The following is a 19,975-nucleotide window of genomic DNA, read 5'->3' on the forward strand; positions in this document are numbered from 1 at the left end:
CCACCAGGTCCTGCGTCTCCCCCAGATGCCCTGTTAACACCACCAACACAGGTCCGTCCAGTCCCATGGCATCGGCCCTTGGGTCTCTCTGGAAATACTCCACCCAAATCACCCCACCAATGCCTCCAATTCCTCTGCCCATCCAGCCTCTGCCCTGCCAAGGCCTAACCCCTGCCCTCCCAACCCGTCCCGCCCCCACTGCCGAGCTGTACCCCATGCCTCCTGGTCTACACTGCAGCATCCAGGGCTGATGAAGCCCCTGACCTCAGAGCCATAATGCCCACAGAGTCCCAGCGGATGACCCAGGTGGGGTGTGACGGCTTGCTGAGGACCCCACGGACTTATGCAGCTACGGAGCTTAGAGCAGCGCCAGGGAGACGAGACATGCCCTCTGCGAGTCTGTGTGGGGGTGGCTGTTACCCCTGATATCAAGTAGTGCGTAACGAACTTGGTAAATGAACGGTAAACAACTCGGATGCAAAGCCATAGAGGATGGTGCCACGGGCCACGGCACACCTAGCAACACGACCCCAAATGGTGGCTCCCTCGGCCCAAGGAGCCGGAGCCTCGGGTCAGGCTCACTTGCCCCTGGGCTCCAAAACGCTCTGTGCTCCCTAAGTCGCTCCTGGGAGACCAGCTTCCCAGTGCCTGTCCCTGCAGGAGGTCCTGCTGTGCTTCCTGTGGTGGATTTGGCTCGGTCTGTATCGCAGACCCAGCTGAAGCCCCCTCCCCCTCGCCGATGTCCATCCAACGCTGGACACCAGACATCAAGGTCCGTCCAACCTCAGCCTCGACACCACGGGGCCTCGGCCTCCGCTCGTCAGGACCTAATCAGGAATAAAAGGAGGCAAGTCCTAGGATGTAAGAGGGCCGCCGGCAGGGCTGCAGGCCCAGGAGGCCCCAATTCCGGGGACTGTAAGTGGATCGTGCAGAGCAATTTGGGAGCCAGCGGGACTGCGCCTGAAGACGGACAACTTAATGGGTTTTACTTCTTCCAGATCTGTGACTCACTGCTGGTCAACTGACTCCCCAGGGGCTACGAAACACTTTAGAGCCGTGATGGAATGGAGGTGGGGAAGAAGCCTGGACCCGCAGCCCCAGATGCAGGAGGGGGCGAGCCCTCATTAGTCACCTCCTGTTTACCCACGCGGGTTCCCTAGGCGGGCAGAACGTGTGGGGACCAGTGTGTTCCCGCAGCTACGTTCTCAGCCACATCCCAGGATCTGGACCCCAAACTTCTCCCCCCGCTCCCAGCAGATGGGCAGGCCGGAGGTGTTCCGATCCATCAGACACCCTAGGGAGGCGAACAGAGCCAACTGCCCGTGCCACACGGCCTCAGACTCTCGTTCCCGCAACATGTTGTTAGCAAATCCCCTGTGGAGTGACGTCTCCGGTGTCAGACCCGGTTAGGGAAACCGCATTCTCTGTTCCCACAAAGACTTCAGGTGGGTACGAGCAGTGCAAGTCTTCTGAGAAATCCTGCGGGTCCACCCAAAATATTTAGCTGTTTAACTCGTCACTTCTCCAGCTCTCAGGGAGGGGGGCGACTCCCGACACCTGCAGAGATGGTTCTAGACGTGCTCTTTCAGAGGAGAAGGTGCTAATTTCCAGAAGCTGGGAATAAAACTGAATACGTAACACTAATACTGAACAGGGAAGGTCCCCTTTCTTGCCGTCACAGGCAACTGAAGTCTCACTGTCACCATTAGGGGCACCTGGGTGGCTCAGTCGGTTAAGCGTCTGACTCCGTCTCGGCTCAGGTCACGATCTCACGGTTCGTGAGTTCAAGTCCTGCGTCAGGGTCTGTGCTGACAGCGTGGAGCCTGCTTGGGATTCTCTCTCTCTCCCCCTCTCTCTGCCCCTCCTCTTCTCTGTCTCTCTCAAAATAAATAAACTTCCAAAAAAAAAAAAAGAAAAGAAAGTGTCACTGTCACCGTCACAACTAGCTCTGCCTGGAGATGTGGACGAGCATCAGATTCCAGAGTTTACAGACATCCCGGACTCTCAGCTCTTCGCAGGAACTAAGGGCCACCTCTGTGGCACCTGCCACATGGAAATGAATTTAAACAACCACAGAAATACGAGCAAGTGAAAGGTGACCACAGTGCCTGGCTCTGTGACGCCCTCTCCCCCTTCTGGCCCCGAGCCAAGTCCGCACGAATCTCCACACCGCCGGGCCCCAGCTCTTCCCCGCCCCACTGCCACCTAGATCTTTCTGCCAGAGAGCTGGTGAGCTCCCGTTAATGGATCTCCTGCTGCGTCACGACCCAGAGCTCTGAGAACACTGGTGTCCAGAGGCGTCTGCTGAAGGCTGGGGGTGGGAGAAAGTCTCAAGCCTCACCCCCCTCACCGGCCCCCCACGAAAGACTTCCTTAACCTACATCAGCCTGCATACGCATCTTGTGGACACAGCGGGAACCTGCCCCTCCACTTGCTGACTGGGGGGGCTCCGGGGCTCTAGTATGGGCCGGTTCGCGGCGCAGCGCAGAAGCTTCCGGTGTGCGTGCCGTGGCCCGTCGGCCACACGCACCGAAACCCGCCTGTTTTCTGCCGGCCGCTCAGCCTGGAGCTTCTGATAAACAGAGTCCAGCCCTGGCCCCACACCCACACCTGCCCAACCCGCCACCAGCCCTCACTGGGCGCTTGCTGGGTGCCCACAGGGAGTCCTGATGGCAGCCCAGCGGGAGGGCAGCAGGGGAAAGGGCACAGCTAGTGAGAGGCGGTGGGCCCGTGCCTCCGGGTGCAACAGGCACGCATTAAGCACCACCGTGTGCCCAGCACGGAGCTCACACGCAGCGGGGAAGCAGACAAAGGCACGAGTGAATGACTAAGGTCGGTCGTTCCGAGCTTGGATGAGGCCCGATGGAAACAAACCGGGGCCACGGCGCAGGCGCCTGGAGAGAGCAGTGAGGGGTGGCAGCTCTCCCCCCACTCCCCCCCTCCGATCTGAGGGTCCCTGGGGCCCCTCCCCCACCCTCAGAGGCCGCCCATCGCCCAGTGCTGCTGGTTCCCCTGCTAACCCGAGCCGAGCCCGTCCTCTCTCAGTTTCCAGAGCCTCCACCTTCTCCTCCCTCCAGCTCCTCCCCGCCCCCCACTGCATCCAGGCCCCCTCGGTCAGGTCTCCCCCGGGCAGGACACCGCCCCGGCCGCTGCCCCAGATGAGACCCACATTCCTTCCCTCGCCCTGCATCTCCAGCTCACCACCTGGTTGCTCCATCGGGAGGGTCCAGACAGGAGAGCAGGGCCCTCCTGGGATTTGGTAGACGGGCTTTGGTGTGGGAAGTGGGTCCCAAGGGGGTGGGGAACCCTAGAAAAGCAGAGCAATGACGGCGAGGCACCCCAGAGGACAGCCACAGCCCCGACGCCGGGGGGCAGGAAGGTCAAGGGGAGGAGGGGACAGGAGCAGAGCCCGGCGGACGCCATAGCAGACCTGCCCGCGGAAGGGGCCCGGCGAGGCCGGGCGCACCTGGCAGACCGCAGTGTGCCCGTCTCCCTTCGGCTGCACCTGGGGGGAAGCCAGTTGTCAAGGGAACCGAGGCCGAGCGGGGCAGAGGACAAATGGGGAACCAGCAGCCCCTCACCGGGGCCCCTCACGGCTCCTGACCCGCGCGGTTTCCTCCGCCCCCACGGCCCGCCCCAGCTCTGCCCCAACATCCTGTCTCCCGGCTGCCAGAATCCAGCTCCCAGGAGCCTCTGGCCCCCGCTGAGCCACACACCTTCGTGCAGCCTGGGCCCAGGACGAGCACGTGGCGCCAGGGGCGGCCGTGTTTGGTGACGGTCCCGGGGCTTCGCCAGCTGTACCTGTGCCGGCTGCACGCCAGCCGGCATCCCCTGCAGAGTCCAGGCTGCGGGTTCCAGCCCGCAGCCCTGAGGACAGCAGAAATGAGCTCCTTGGCTGGCTGAGGGGCAGTGCCGGGGGCCGGATCGGGGATTCCTCGGGCGCGAACCCAGTGGCATCTCCCCACACACACCCCCACCCCCGTGCACAGAGAGGGGGCTCCTGTGTCTTTAAAAACACTTGTGACTTGCCTTCCTCAAGCTACCTACCTCATTAAAGGACCCCTGCCCCTGAGGCTGACGGTCGGGCTGGGAGGCTGCCGGCCCCCAAGACGCTGACAGAAACTGTGTGATCACCAGCTTTATACGTGGTGGGGAGGGTGGGGGGGGGTTCAACATTGCTGCAAAGCCTGTACATTCTGTGGGGGGAGGCGTGTGCCCGGGGAGACGGGGACCCAGCCCAGCAGCCACCAGACCCTCCCTGCAGGAGGTGGGCTGGAGCGGGCCCCACCAACGGTAGCTTCGAACACCTGTGCCGATATACATCTGCACACAGCTGGATTCGGGGACCCACTGTAGGGACGCACCCGCGAACAGTCAGTAACGTCAGCAGAGGCCAAGGGCTGTGGACGCCTGAACGTCTACCCACGGAGGCCGGGAGAGACCGGGGGCAATCCTGCCACGGTCAAGACCCGTGAGGCGGGTCGGCACACCGAGGCACAGCCTCCAAGGTGTGCAGAGCGAGCTCCCCTCCGCGGCAAGAACAGAGGGCTACACGCTCGTGCCTCCCGCGGGGAGAGGGGCCAGCCTCGTGCTCACCCTCTGCTCTCTGCACCGTGGCATCCTCCCGGCCCGTGTTTCACCTTTACGACACGAAGCATCCGTGCTCTCCTGTCCCGGCGCTCCGTCACAGGCCTAGGAAGAGGCCTCAGGCTCCTGCAGGGCCCCTGGCTCCCGGGCGGCCCCTCTCCGCCTCGGCTCCCCCCACGGTGCAGAGTCAGGACGCCTCTGACGAGAAGCGGTGGACGCGTCCGGGCTCCCCCACCACAGCAGCACAGCTCCGGCCCTCAGCTCATCCTGGCGGCCCGGAGCCGACCGCCTGACCGCACCGAGCCCTTGGCCTCCGGGTCCCTCACGTCAGACCCTCCTGGACAGGGGCGCCGCTGCTCCCCCTGGCTCGTCACCCTGAGTCCCCGCTCCCGGCCACCGCCCTCGGCCTTAGCCTGAGGAGTACATGGGTCCCGAGGCCACTGTCGGCCTCCCTCTGTGGGGCAGCTCCAGCCCCCATGCGGCACCCGAGCAGAGGCCTCTTCCAGAGGCGTCTCCGGTAAAGGAAGCAATTCCTTCCTCTAACGGTAGCAACCTGGGTCTGGCGGGAGGAGGGAGGAGAATGAAATGTGGCAGGAGGGGCCTGACTCCAGTGAGGCCCGTGGCCAGGACCGCAGGCCTGGCTGGCACAAGGGCCGGCTCCCGGCAGCACCCAGCCAGCTGCCGCCTCCACAGCATGGTCCTTCTCCCTTGGGTTCCTTCCCGCCTCTGGGGCCTGCTTCCACACATCCCGGGTGAGCACGGGGGCCTCCTTGCGTGACAGGGGTCCTGGGGGGAGGGATGGGGCTGCAGGCAACATGCTGGCCCCAGAGAGGCAGCAAGGCCACCAGAGTGGGGAGCCGAGGAGGGAGACTGGCAGGCAGGAGATGGGAGGGAACAGGGGAGGGTGGGAAGGGATGGGAGGGAGCAGGGGAGGGTGGGAAGGGGTGGGAGGGAGCAGGGGAGGGTGGGAAGGGGTGAGAGGGAGCAGGGGAGGGTGGGAAGCGGTGGGAAGGGGCAGGGGAGGGGTGGGAGGGGCAGGGGAGAGAGCGCCAGGGGCCTGGGGGGTGCAGGGAGGGCCCTCAATAGGGAGACAGGTCCCCCAGCATCCCCCAGGGTCCCCCAGGGCCATCCCTCAAAAGAATGAAAAACGGGGAGGCTCCGTGCTGACACCAGCCGCACACAGCCCACTCCTGCTCCCCCAGGACGCCTCCAGGCTCCTCAGCCACCTGGTCACCCCGGGGCACCCTCACACTCCCTTGGAAGTCACTGTCACCTCAGTTAGGCTGATGCATGGGGCTCAGTTCTTGGGGCCGGGTGCTCAGAACTCAGTGCTCAGGGCTGGGCACGATCCCCAGCACAGTTCCACGGAGAGAGGAACCCACGTCACAGACGGGGAGGCCGAGGCTCGGAGCAGGCACTGGCCGCAGGCCAAGCTGGCTGACCAGGAGCCAGAGCGGGGCCCCTGCTGACCGCACCCCGGCGAGGGGGGGCAGAGCCACACAACAGGAGGTGCTCCCACGGGTAAGTGACATGCGCACACAGGGACCGCCCGACGAAGGGACCGGCTTCCCGATGGTGAACCGTGCCCACCTCCGCCCACACGTCTGAGCGCCCGCATGGCCGCTCTTGACAGGCCCACCGGGACCACAAGTACAGCTCCGAGAGCAGGCGTGTTAGCTCCAGTGCGGCCGTGTCGTTAGGTCCTCACGCTACAGCCACCCGCGTCCTCCCTGGCGGCCAGGCCAGAGCCCTCGAGTGGCTTCAGGCAGCTGCATCTGGCGGGTGGCCGCCAAGCACGGGTCCTGTAACCGTGGGGCCCGAGTGCGGAGAGCCTGAGGGGAGATGAGAGCCCTGCACACCCACACACGCACACACACACTCGCCCGCCCGCGCACGTGCACACACACACATGCACCAGCCCACACGCACGCACACGTACACACCCTCACCCGTGCGCACGCACACACGCCCTGCAGCTCCCGTCTCAGGCGGCGTGGTGTGCCCCAGCGGTGCCCTTCCTTCCCCACCCTGCGGCCAGATTTAGAAATGCCCAGAAAAGCCTGGAGTTTGCTTCGGGACACGGGTTCCTCTGAGTCACAGACCACAGACCCCGACGGCTCCCAAGAGGCTTTTCGCACAAATTCGCGAGGCCACCTGGGAGCTTGCGTACGTCATAACCAAGTGCAACCGTCCTTCCAAAAAGAAATACCTTTACCTTCCGCTTTTTTCCAAAAGCCCCGTTTAGTGCATATGTCACTTCCTCTCCCAGGAAAGCGTGAGAGGGGCTTTGCTGTCTTTCGAGAAGCAGAAGAGCCGTGCGAACCACGAGGAGGAGCAGAGAGGTTGAGCCCCAGGCACGGGGAGGGCGGCAAAGCGGAGCCGGGGAGGGGCAGCAGCAGGAAGCTCCGGGCGCACAGACTTTTTGTTTTTTGAAGAAAACCAAAATCAAAAATTTTAGATCATCTCTCGGACTCTCGAAATACCGACAATGGGCTAAAGGAGGCAGGCCCACCAGCCGGCTGCCAGACCGGGGCTGGGGTTTGCGGCTCCGCCTCACAGATCTGCTCCTTCGCTGCGACGACCCCCCCATCCGCAGCTCCGGGACAGCTGACCCACTGGAGGAGCCAAGGGGTGGGCAAGGGGGCCTCTGGGCATCCGCCAGCTCAGGGACTGTGCCCACCACTACCCTGCCACGGGGGCAGCCTCGGTGGGGCCGCCCATCACCGTGCAGACAACCAGACTGTCCCCCCGGAACGTGCACCTCGGGTGGGGGGCCTGGAAACAGGTGGGACTGGCTGGTCCCCACGTCAGCCCCTCCTCCTCCACCAAATCCTGCCAGTTCCGATTCCCCTTCCTAAGGATTCATCTCTGAGCCGGCTACTGCGGCCCCACCCCTTCCCGGGTCCTGGCTGGGCCAGCGACGCGGCACCCACCACGGCAGGGCCCGGCTCCCCCCGTCCCCGGTGCCTCTGCTGGCCGGTCCCGAAAGGTGACCAGTCCGGCGCCCGTCTACCTCCCCTTGAACATGGCGAACAGGTCCGTGTGCCCAAGCCGTTATGGCAGCACGAGTCAGGCTTACTATTGATGCGGCCACACTTGGCGTCGGGGGACACGGCTTCCCGGTCTCCCTAAGCTCCTCTCCCGCGGAACGGACCCATTCTTCCACATGCCGCTCACACCACGCAGCCTCTGCCCCACGCCAGGCTCCAACCAAGCCACTGGGTGTCAGGAGGAGGGAAGCCCCGCACCCACGAGCAGGCCTTGCCTACGGCCTCTTCCGGCTGCTGATTTTCTTATTCAATCATGTTCCCTAATAACTCACAGATGCACGCACGGGGGCTTAGCACACGGGCCGGGACTGCGGTCCAGCGTCTCCCAACCCTGACAGCCCCGAAGGCACTTCTGTACCTTTCTTCCGATCACACAGCGAGGCATCACTTCACGTCGCTGAGCGCGTGCACGGGGACCTCACGCGACTTTATAAAGAGGAGACATTTGGGCGCTACTCTGCACCCTGCCCTTTGCACATAACGATGCCGTGGAAGTCCCTCCAGGCCAGCCGGTCCCTCCAACTCACTCTCACAGCTGCACGTCCGTCCTTGGTGGAGTCCTTGTCCTGCTGACAGAGGAGCGGAGGCGGGCCGTCCTCCTTGGCGTAGAGGTATCGGGACCTGTGCGCTCCTTGGCATTAGGTTAACACTTCCGTTATTCTGTTCTCTCCACTACAGACGAGGCTGTGAACGCTCTGACTTTACGTGTTATCTTACTTCCTCATTCTTTGAATTCTACGACATAGACTCTCACAGGTGTACTGAAATTCTCGGTCTGTTCTAGGGTCTGTTCCGCGTATCTGCTTTTCTGGGCTTATGTCGACACCAAATTATTTTGGCCACTAGGCTTCACAGGGGTCCACTGTGCCGTGCAAAGTCTCTCCTGTTCTTCTCCTTAATTTTCTTGGCTATTCGCGGAAACTACTGTTCCAAAATTAACCTGAAGATAATTTTATCCGATAGTAAAAAAAAAAAAAAAATCTAATTTCTTGGGATTCTCGGCGAAAGTGACTTTTGGGAGGTGCCTGGCGTCACGACTCATGATGAACGTGGCCCCAGATCTACAGGTGGGGCTATTCCCCAGCCCCGTCCGAAGTGTACTTAGCTCGGGAAGTGCTGGGGCTGAGTTTTTGGGATTCACGTTTACAACAAAGTCACCCATTCTTGTTCGCCGCTGGAGGAGGTACAGGATCCCCCGAGAGCAGCGTAAGTGCCCCCAGGTCCCCCTGCCAGGAAGTCATCCTAGAGAAGAGTGTACGGACGGTGCACTGCTGGGCTGCAGGGAAGAACCAAGGACGGGAAGCCAGCTTGGAGCCCATCAGCAGGTGACCGGCCGAGTGCCCTCCGAGCCCGGGCTCCTGATGTGCAGCAGGTGCGGCAAGGATGAAGCGGACGTGTGGGCGCACGTGGGGACACACTGCCCGCGGGAGAGACGGCCCTGAGCCCGTGTGGGGTGCACACACGCGGGGGGAGAGGGGAACATTTCCGGGAGGAGGGGAGACGCTGGAACAGGTGTGGCTTTGCAGGAGCAGCATCAGGAGACCAGGAGACAGATGGGGTGACACTGCCTTCCTTTTTGCCGCCTGATCGTCGAGAACACACACGTGTATCGGCTATCATATTAACTAAATGATTCCTAATAGAAGAACGTAAGGTCCAACGGAGTGACAGCCACCAAAGCCAGCCACAGCCAGGGTGACCAGTGCTCTGGGCCAGAATGATCCCCGCAAACCAGCCACCCGGGGACCGTGCCGGGGTGTCTAGGACGTTGACTCTGCATGACCAGCAATCAGTGGGAGGGCATCCGGGCCTGCTTTCCGCTCGCCGTGGTGCCCCCACCGGGGTCCTGCTGACGAACCGGTGGGGGCCCCACGGAGAAGAGCGAGCAGAGCGAGGCCTGGAACATCCCTCGGGGTCCCGGCCCCGCTGCCCCAGACACCACGTGGAGGGGGGCTGACGGGAGGGGTGCGGCCCAGGGAGACACGCAGAGGGAAGGTGGTGAGCTCCCAGGAGAGACCCTGGACCAAGACCCAGCCCGGGAGGGGCTCAGGAAGACGGAAGAAAGCCAGTCCCGCTGTTCTCACTAAATTAGCTGCCACAGATTTGGCATCTAGTGTGATAACTGCCTTTATGTTTTAACGTTCCTGAGAATGTTCATTTTTAGCACGGATAATTATGAATCATTTTCAAATCAACCTTTCCCGGCAATGAGTAGATACGATTTGCTTCCACGAAGACACCCACAGACTGTCCAAATCTGGTGTCACCTACATTGAGTGGTGACAGATTTGTATCATAAATGCTCTGTGACTGGCTTTTCTAGCTGACTGGACTGGCTGACTTCCTGTCCCACCAACATCCCAGAGCCGGCTTCCTGCCTGCGCCCGCCTGTCCGCCAGCGGCCTTTCCAGGGGGCAGGGCCCCGGCTTTAGGATCGTCCCCCAGTCACCTTGGGCAAGTCCCCGAGGCCCTCACCTGTGACGGGAGGACGGCAGCTCCCCTGGAGACAGGGAGCAGGCTGCGGCCGGGGTGCCCGCCGGGCACGTGTCCCGTCCACACCAGCGCTCGCTCACGGCCTGCTCCCCACTCCCATCTTCCCTGACTTCGGTTACCTCTCTGCCCCCAACACTTGAATCTGCAGCTCTGCCTTTGAGCCTGGCACCTGTCCCGAGAGCCACCCAGCCCTGCCTCTGTGCACAAGCCTCGTACCTGCTCCGTCCCCGCAGGCTCCTGCGGCCGTGCCCTCCTCCCTGAGGCTGCCCACCCGCACCAGCTTCTCAGGGAGGCCCTGCGGGCTGCCCTCTTCCAAACAGCACCCTCCCCAACCCCACGTGGTTTCCACGTCGTCCTCGTCACCACAGGACAGAGCGCGCTTTCAAGTGTGGAGCGTCTGCGTCCCCACTCAAGATCCCAAGCACCGTGACAGTCCCAGGGCTGTGTTCCCCAGGCCCAGAGCAATGCCTTGAAAGCCTGGGGTCGTCACCTCGAATCCAGTAATTTCTTGTTGGATGAATGAGTGAGCTCAGCCCAGCCCCCTGCCTGGGCCTCACTGTCTCCACTTGTAAATGAGGGGACCTGGCCACAGCACCCTGGGACCTTCCCCGCCCTACAGACACAAACGTTCTGCGGGTGGCAGCCTGGGGCCTCCCCCCTCCGGAACAGCTAAGGCGGGTCGCTGACTTCCACGTGGGACCCACAGGGACACGGCGGAGCCACGCAGGCTGAGGCCCTGGTAAGACAGGAGAGGAGAAGGGCACGTCCCCCAGGGAGAAATGCAGGCACGGCTCCCGCGGCCTGCCCCCTGGTGAGGGGTGTTTGTGGGCACAGGACACCGGGAAGGGTGGAGTGTCCCAGGGTGCCTCCTGCAGCCCAGGGAGCTGAGGCCCCCTCTGCACTTCAGGGAGTTCTGGAACTTTCCATTCCACCCCACCTCACTGGCCCTGGCCCACCTCCCTTACCTCCCGGCTGCTGATGGGGCAGAGCCAGAGTCCATGCCCTGACTCAGGCAGCACAGGGCAGAGATTGGGGGATGGGAGAGAAAGCGGGTGAGAGAGAGCCCCAGGGGCCAGGGGGTGACAGAGGGCCCGGGGGACAGGGACCAGAAGGGAAGGGGATGCCCAGAACCTGAGGGGCGGCTGCTGCCCACACGTCACTCCCACTGGGACGGCCTGGGGGTCACACCCGCCTGAACACAGATATACCGCGCGGGGCACCAGGCGCACACAAGCCCGTGACAGCATCGCCCAGCAAAGCTCTGAATGTTCTGAAGGACACCTGAAAGCAGTCGCCAGTCCCCTTCCACGTGTGCCTGAGGGACTCCCCTCTGGAGCCTCTATAAGCAACTCACAGTCCGGACACAAAATCCATGGCACGTCCTGCAAAGGGAGGAGCCCTTCCCGTGCTCGTCACCTCCACCCAGAGCCCCCAGAGCCCCCCGAGCCCCCTCCCGCCTGCTGCGTCTGCACTCGCTGTGCCGCGGCCTGGGGCATTCTTCTCCCCCGGCCCCTCCTGACCACACGATCGAAAGGCCTTCCCACCCCCACACGCGTCATCCACGTCACTTCCTTACCTGTCTTTCTCACTAGCACACAAACCCCTCAAGAGCGAACTCGCACCGTTTCTCTAGTTTACAGCCAAACCCCCAGGGCAGGTGCACGTGCAGTGGTCACGGACGAGGAGCCAGCCTTTAGGTGGCGACCCGGGGTGGCGAGGAGTGACGCCAGGCCAAACGAGACTTCCACAGTCCTGCGCGCATCAGGTTCCCACCAGTGCCCCGTGGACCGGATGTGCCGGTCCACGTGGCACTGGGCGCAGCGGGCCCCGATAGCGGAGTGGGCCCTCCAGGCCCCAGTTCACTCTCCAGGCACGGCACAGGGGCCTGGGGGCTCCGGGCACCTGCCCCGATGAGCGGCGGGGGGGGGGGGGGGGCCGTGTGCCGAGCAGGGACGGTGCACGGCTGTGCGGGAGGAGGGAGCCTCTGCTCGGCCCAGCATCACCAAACCCGCTGACTCTTCAAGAGGAGCCAGAAAGTCAAAGCTGTAAGTCAGAGTTTTCAATTTCCAAAACACAGTCTGGGATGAAACAGAACGTGTCTGTACAGGTGCCTGGTTTTCCAAGGGCCTGAGGACCGATCCCTGTCTCCTCCCCATCCTCCTGCCCGCACACAGAAATTCAGTCTCCTTTGGGGTCTGGAAGCCAATGAAGTCATTCACACACAGGAGTCAGGGACTGATAACAGTTCAGAAGAGCCTATCCTGAGGCAGCTGCATTTTTAAAGAGCACTATTTTTGTCTTCTAAACGTTGCTTGCCTTAAACCAATAAAATGAACGTCTAGCTCCTAGGGCCGACTGTGCGGTCTGGCAGGAGATAAAGATTAAATATTCTGAAGCAGAGAAACCCAACCAGGAGGGCCTTCCTCCACCCTTGACCTGAGTCTCCAGGGAAGGTCATGGCTCCAGTGAGAGAGGAGGACAGCAGAAGGTTCTGGATGTCCCCTTCCCCACCACAGCACCTGCTAACCCTGGAGCTGGAAGTCAGGTCTGGAAACAGTCCAGAGCTCCGCCCGCAGCCCCCTCTTATCCCAGGGCAGAAACGCTCAGAGGACACAGTGCATACGTGCACCTGTGTGTCACCACCTGACACCTTCTCTGGACACTCGTGCGCCCTGGTTACAGCCGAGGACGTCCCCGTGCTGCGCTGGACACACCCCGACTCTCCCACAGCACAGGCTTCTCAGCCCGGTGACCGAAGGCAGAGAATGCTGGCACACCTGTCCTCCCACCTGCACACAGGTCTTCCAGAAGGACCTGGGGTCTGCACAGGTGCTGCCTTAGGAAGCTTGCAGCAAAGCTTTGTTTCCTTTTGTTCTGTTTGCCAGAGAAGTAGAGCTTCCCAAATGTCTCTAATCACAGGGTCTCCCTGACGAGTGGAGGCTGCCGTCCACCCCGCTGTGGCGGAAACCCCCCGCCCGAGACTCTGGCAGGTAACTCGCCCCAGCCGCCCGCGGCCCGGGGTAGGAAGGGCACTTGCTCGGGTCCGGGCACCCGGGCGCCTGGCTCTTACCTCCAGCGGGACCACCTGCATCAGGATGGCGAAGTTGGTGAGGTGAGTGCAGCGGCAGACGGAGTAGCTGAGGTTCCCTTCCGCGAGCACGCAGCCCTGGTTGGACCAGACCCCTTCTCCGGAGCTGGGGACACAGGAGAGAGGGGCAGCCGGCTGAGGGAGTGGACGTGCCGGTGCTGGCCGGGCGGCACAGGAACGAGGGACAGGAGGGCAAGGAACCTCCCGGCCGACTCACTCCCAAGGCCCCTGGCCCACGGCCCAGAAAAACAAGATGTGCTCGTCCTGGACCTGACAGTCCCACCTCCAGAGAGCTCCGAGGGGACACACGTGAGCCCAGAGGACACACCCAGGGGTCCTCGCCGAGCGACGCCACAGAACATTAAAGCAGCCCCGTGGCCGCCAAGGGGCGCTAGGTGAGCAAAGTGTGCGGCTCACACAGAGGTGACAAAATGCAGCACGTCGGTCAGGGACGTGTATCAACGTGGGTAAAACACGAGCCGTAACGCATCGCGTGCACGAGGTGCAGTCGGGGCACGCGGAGCGTGAAGCAGAAGAGATCGTATGTTCTCCGTGAACGTGGGCCTAACTTACATGTGAATTATTGAGAACATCCCAGACTGGTGACCTCCCGAGAGAGGATGAGACACAGCAGCCAAAGGGATGTTGGTTTTTTCACAACATTTTACTTTTTTAGAGATCAATGTATTGACCTGGGACTTGTAACCCTTCTTAAAGTGACTGCAAGCAAACCGTGGTTATTCCTTCTTACGGTGACGCAATCAGTGATGACGATTCTCTTCGGTACATCTCTTTGTACTTTTTAACTCTCAAGATGATGTTTCCGTGGTTCCTCCCAAAATGACAACTTTGACTCATGGGCAAAGACAGATCTTCGCTTCAGCCAAAGGCGGGGTCCTTGGGGAAAGCTTTCTTAAAGTTGAACAAAGTACCAGGTGGCAGTTTCTCTTTGTCTTACATTCAGTTTTAGTGGCGCTGTCAGCCGTGGATGGAGCAGATGAGAAACGAGGCCACCCCGGAGGGGCCCCCGTCCCTTAGGGAAGCACGCCCTGGTGGCATTTTCACTGCCACCCCACACAAACGTAGTCCAGTGAGGCTCCGCCACAGAAGCCGAGGGTGGGGCAGGAAAGGGTCACGGGGGCATCTCCGGGTGGGGACAGCGGCTTCAGAGGCACTTTCTGGGATGCACAGTCCACTCTCCACACGGAGGTGGGGCACCCAGCAGAGGCCAGAGAGCACTGTCAGTCGGAGGCCCTAAGGCCCTGCCTCGTAGCCTGATGCTCCCGGGACCTCGAGGGCAGCCAGCCGGGCCGGCAGCTGGGCTCCATGTGGCTCCTCTGTCCCTCTACGAAGCACGCAGATGCCACGCTCCCATGAGAGGCTGGCCTGGAACCAGCAGACGCTGGGCCACATGAGCAGGGTCACGGGGATGGACAGTGCGCCTCTCTGTACACAGAACAGCACTGGGATCTAAAAACCACGGGAGTCACATCCTCCCGGATGGAGCCACAAAGGCGTGAGGACACCTGCATCGGCCAGGGCAGCCGAGCCCTACGCAGCACCTCCTCCCTCGAGTGACACCCACTTCCCGGGGACACCCACAGGAAGGCGGGCTCCCCAGCCACGCACGAAGGACCTGCCTTGGGCGCCGGGCCCAGCGACACCAAGAACCTGCACGACCCTGTGACCTGGGACGCCGGGGTCTACGCACAAAACGCCCACTCACTGGCATGCATGGCTAAAACGTGGGACAGATGTAACAAGATCCCACACGGCAGTTAAGAGCGATGTGGGCAGACCACAGCCCAAACCGTGGTGGGACGGGACACGGAACATGGATTGGAACGAGACCATGGATTTCCTTTGAGCACATATTTAACTCATGCACCAGTCACGGAGAAAACACACTCCTGAGTCTCAGCATCGTGGCTGCCGTGGGGGAGCAGGAGGGGTCAGGAAGGTAAGAAGGTCCCCAGGGAAGCCTGCTTGGAATAACATGCTGATATCACGCCTATATCACTTCCTAACGTCTAGAAAGAAGTGACCAGCATTCTCAGCACAGGGTGAACATCTTTCATAGGTAAAATGGAACAAACACATTCGGAGACGAACAGAAAGTGGCAGCAGACTTGTGCTACGTAAGGAGTTCGAGGGATATGACGCCAGACAGAAACTTCCATCCGCGCACAGAGTCAGAATAGCGTGAAAACAGGCGTGAAGGAAAACATGTAATTGTTGTTTTCTTATTTCCAGTGGCTCCAGAAGGTCACTAATCTGACGTGTCTGCAGTGGAGAGCGTGTGACAAGAACAGCACCCGTCGGGAACAGACGCTTGTAAAGGAAACAAGAGGCATCCGCCAACACTGACCACATGCTGGGTCATGAAGCAAGTTCTACAAATTTAAAAGGACTGAAGTTAAAAAAAAAAAAAAGAATGTTTTCAGATCACAAAAAAAAAAAAAATCAATTAGAAATCAACAACAGAAAGATCTCTGGAAAATCCCCAAGCAGCTGGACCAAACAACACACTTCAAAGCAACATGTGGCTTGAAGAAGAAGTCACAAGAAAGGTTAGAAAACATGTTTCGCCTAATGAAAAAGAGCAACGTGCCAACACCATGGACACAGCCAACTCCGCACTCACAGGAAAATTCACAGCACGAAACATTTGCGTCAGGGAAGAGTCGAGGCCTCAACCAATGACCGAAGCCCACACTCTCGGAAGTTAGACAGTAAAGGGCAAACGAATCCCACGGCAAGAGGATGAGAAGAGACCACGTCAACAAAATCGAGAATAAAAATGCAAGAGGGGAGAACACTGCAAACCAACGGCGGTGCCTTTGAGAATGACCTGTAGGACCGATAAACCTCTCGTGCGAGCGGCCGAGAAGGCGCGGGGAGCTGCAGATGGCAGGCACCAGCTGAGGAAGCGGCGAGGGGACAAGGACACAGACCGCCTGACGTGCACTCAGGCTGCGAGGCGACACCGCGAACTACTCCGTGCACGCACTTTAAACATGGTCCGGACACGTTCTTCAAAAAAGTAGCTGCCAAAACACAGAGGACACGTGGCCCGAATGGTTCTGTGCCAACTAGAGACGCGTGACGCGTGCTTCAAAGCCTGCCAACAACAAAAACTAAGGCTCAGACGGCCCCGAGGTGAATTCGATCAAATGCTGCAGAAGAAACAAGACCAGTTCGACCTACACTGTCCGGAACGAACCCTTTACAATGGTACGGTCACCCTGCTACCAAACCCAAAGGCTTGACGAGAAAAGGAGACTACGGACCAATTTCCCCCACGAACACGGACACAGAAGTCCTCGACACGGCTAGCAGATGACACTCGACGACCTGTGAACGAACAAGGCACCCGGGCAAGCGGGCTTCCTCCCCGGGACGCAAAGCAGGCCAGCGTGCAGCTTCACTCACGCTGCCCAGAAGCGGCTCGGGGACAGGAGGGAGCCAGGGAGGGGCCGCCCGGCAGGAAATGACCACAGGGGGCTGTTCACACACACGACGACGCGGGTGTCCTCATGCTAACGGAAGGAAGCCGGACTCCACGGGCTACGCACACAGCGGTTCCGTCCCCGCGGCGTTCTCGCGGACGCAGAACCGTGTTGGTGCAAGACAAATCGGCGGCTGCGGGAGCTGGAGTCCGGGGATGAGTGACAAGTGGGCACACGGATGGGGCAGGGGCTGGGCCCGTTCTGCATCCTGACCCCCACGGTCACTCGTCTGTGAAAACTCAAGAGCCGTGTGACAGAGGTGTGGCCGTTTCTGCACGTGCACTTCTGGCTGACAAAGAACACATGGGGACGGGGACGGCGGACGCCCACACCACGCGGGCGGTGTGGGGATCGAGGGCAGAGCAGGAGGGGACAGGCGTTCTTCGACATCGTCCGTGACGGTGGAAGCCGAGACACCCACGCAGGCACAGAGAAGGGCGCCCCTGGCCTGCGCTCCAGCTCACCGAGCTCCAGCAGGGCTGAGGTGCGACAGTGCACCCCAGTGCGGGCCGTGAAGGCCTGGGAGGCCTGCACGCCAGCCGGGGAAGAGCTGCTTGCCCAGCGCCCCCCGCCCAGCCTCCCCCCCGCCCCCCACCGGCCAGTGCGGCACAGCCGAGGGCGACGGACCCTTCTCAGGCCGCGGTGGCGCCCTGGCTGCACTGGCTGCCAGGGCTTTCAGGGGCGGAGTCCTGCTAAGTCCCACGTGGTCCCCGAGAACACCTGCACCAGTGCCTCCTTCTTGTCTTGCCCTGCGTCCCGAGGCGTTTCCAGCATTTACGGACAACGCTACCGTGTTGCCTCCAGAAGGGTGACCCGGACCATAACCTGGACGCGGTGCGCCCACCCGCACCTGCTCCCCTCCCCCGGCGGTCCCCACCCCCTGCTCTCCTCTTCCACTCTCCCGCCAATCTCACACCCCTCCCCTCCCCCTCCCCTCCCCTGTGCTCCCCCCACCCCTGCTCTCCCAACACCACGTTCCTCCCCCCTGCCCACCCTGTGCTCCCCTCCCCTGCTCTCTCCTACACCCTCCCCCTCCCTCCCCCCTCCCCCGCCCCCCCTCCAGTCCTTGCCGTGGCCCCAAGCAGGCCGTACCTGAAGTCCAGGAAGGCACAATACAGGAAGACCTGGTTGCTGCTGTTGGTGGCCTCGCTGCGCTGCCGGCGGGACTGAAACGAAAACATGGATATCTTCATGAGGCCGCTGGACAAGCCAGGCTCCTAGCACTGAGCTGGGCACTGCGCCCCAGCCCACGGGAGACCTTGGGTTGGTGCCACGAGAGGCCACCCACCCTCCAGCTCAACCCCGTCGTGGTCACAGAGGCCATGGCATCGGCCACCTCACACCCCCTCCTCTCCTTCGCCCACACCAGCCCAGAAGCCAGGGCCCCGCCCCAGGGCCTTTGTACTTGCCGTGTCCTCCCTTGAGAGTGCTCTTCCCCCCCGATGATACATGGTCTCCCGCAGGTCTGTGCCACCTGGTCACCCCAGAGGGACCTTCCCACCCAGTCGAAACGGTACCAACCCCTGCGCTGTCCACCCCTTCCTCAGCATTGACCACCACGCAGCAGATTACATATTCACTCATTTGTTTGCGTGCTGTCTTCCCCACCAGGAAGTCTGTCCTGTGCCCTGCTGGCCAGCTGGCTCTTACCACGGGCTGGTTGAGTGAAGACAGAGGAATGAGCAGACCAGATCAACCTGGGGCTCTCGTTCTCCCCCAAGAGAGAAAATTCCAGCCCTGGACCTTTCCTGGATGCCAGCTGGGGCACTTGGCCACAGCGGCTCTGCCCAAAACGGATCGCGGGGGGTCCGCCCAGAACCGCCACCGGGAAGCTCCGGAAGCGGGAGCGCGGCAGGAAGCCAGGGCCGCTCCGGACTCGCGGTGCCTCACAGAGTCCCAGTCAGTACCTCTCACGTGGTCGCCCGCCACTCACCCCATCGTCTCATCCACCAGCGCTGCTCACGAGACCCCGCCTGGTCGAGGGGCCGTGTGGGCCGGTGTGGGAGCCAGCGTGGGAACCAGTGTGGGAACCAGCGTGGGGACCAGCGTGGGCCAGCGTGGGAGCCAGTGTGGGTCAGCGTGGGCCAGCGTGGGAACCAGCGCGGGAGCCAGCCTGCTGCGGGAGAGGTGAGCGACAGGGCGGCTCCCTCGCCATCCCGGCTCCAGACGGGACCTAAGTTCCTCTTTCCTGGTGCCAAGATGTGCCTGCAGCAGCCCTGACGGGTGCCCTCTGGACCCACCGCAAAAACCAGAGGGTCATCTGTCATCGGCTGCGTGCCAGAACCGTGGCTGATGGTCCCCGAGCGCACAACACAGTTACGTGTTGCCATTTATTACTGATATCTCGGCAAAACGGAATCTTCACTCCTTTTGTTTCCCTCTAGTACTGGCATTATCTTAACGGCTTGTTGTCTGTGCCTGGAAATTCCGTGGACCCCTCCTGCCCAGGACCGTGGCCGGTTCCTCCAACCGCTCACACCTTCACCGCCTAGAGACGCCCCCACCACCGTCCCTTTCCCAGTTCACCTTTTACACGGCATTCAACACCACCGGAAACGTGCTTGGTTACTGCCTGTGCGTCACCTGTGTTCCTCCACGATGGTGAGGCCCCCCAGGGCAGGGATGCCTGCTGCCCCCCGGGGTCGGCACTGCCACATGGGCAGGAGTGCCCGAGGGGGTGTCCAGCCACAGCCCGGTCCACTCTGCTGGGCTGCATCGGAAACCAACAGGCCATCCTCTGTCCGAGCACCTGCCGCGTCAGGGCAGAGGGGCTGGTACCAGGGAAATGAGTTGAGCTGACCAAACCCTAAGAGAAAGCGGAAGGGCCAAGCCACGCAACGGCAGAGCCAAGGGAGTCCAGGGAAGAGCTAAAAAGGCCAAACCTCCATTTATTCTTACTCTGTTTCCACATTCCACCCAAGACCCCTGACCTCGCGCCACCTGGGCCACCTGCTGGTGCCCCTTCCCACCCCCCCCCCCCGAGAGGGTGCTCTTCAAAGGCATCACCCAGGAGCCTGGCGTGGCCCATCCCAGGCCCCCCCGGGCAGTCGGAAACAGGGGGTGGGGTTTTCACAAGACCTTGGGGTGACGCCCATTAATTTGAGAGCCACCTGTCCCCTCCCCGCGCCTCAGTGTCCCAGCCACTGTGAACATCGTGTTCAGACGTGCAAAGTCTCATCCTGCAGCCGCTTGGGGACACAGAAGGTTGTGAGCAGGGGAACTGCGACACACAAACCCACGAAGTGCAA

At 61.6% G+C, this 19,975-nt stretch overlaps 1 protein-coding gene across 4 annotated transcripts in view; it reads right to left on the reverse strand.

The window, feature by feature from the left end:
- The window catches only part of ADGRD1 (adhesion G protein-coupled receptor D1), a 124,305-nt gene that overhangs the window by 26,411 nt on the left and 77,919 nt on the right, over positions 1-19,975 (reverse strand). For all 4 annotated transcript variants that reach the window (XM_047827816.1, XM_047827815.1, XM_047827817.1 and 1 more), the window contains 2 exons: positions 17,820-17,893; positions 13,201-13,324 (listed from right to left, as the gene is read on the reverse strand). In XM_047827816.1, the coding sequence (XP_047683772.1) occupies positions 13,201-13,324; positions 17,820-17,893 (198 nt within the window). The remainder of the gene's footprint in view (positions 1-13,200; positions 13,325-17,819; positions 17,894-19,975) is intronic.

Source organism: Prionailurus viverrinus, chromosome D3 (genome assembly GCF_022837055.1).
Source record: "Prionailurus viverrinus isolate Anna chromosome D3, UM_Priviv_1.0, whole genome shotgun sequence".
Classification (NCBI taxonomy): Eukaryota; Metazoa; Chordata; class Mammalia; order Carnivora; family Felidae; genus Prionailurus; species Prionailurus viverrinus.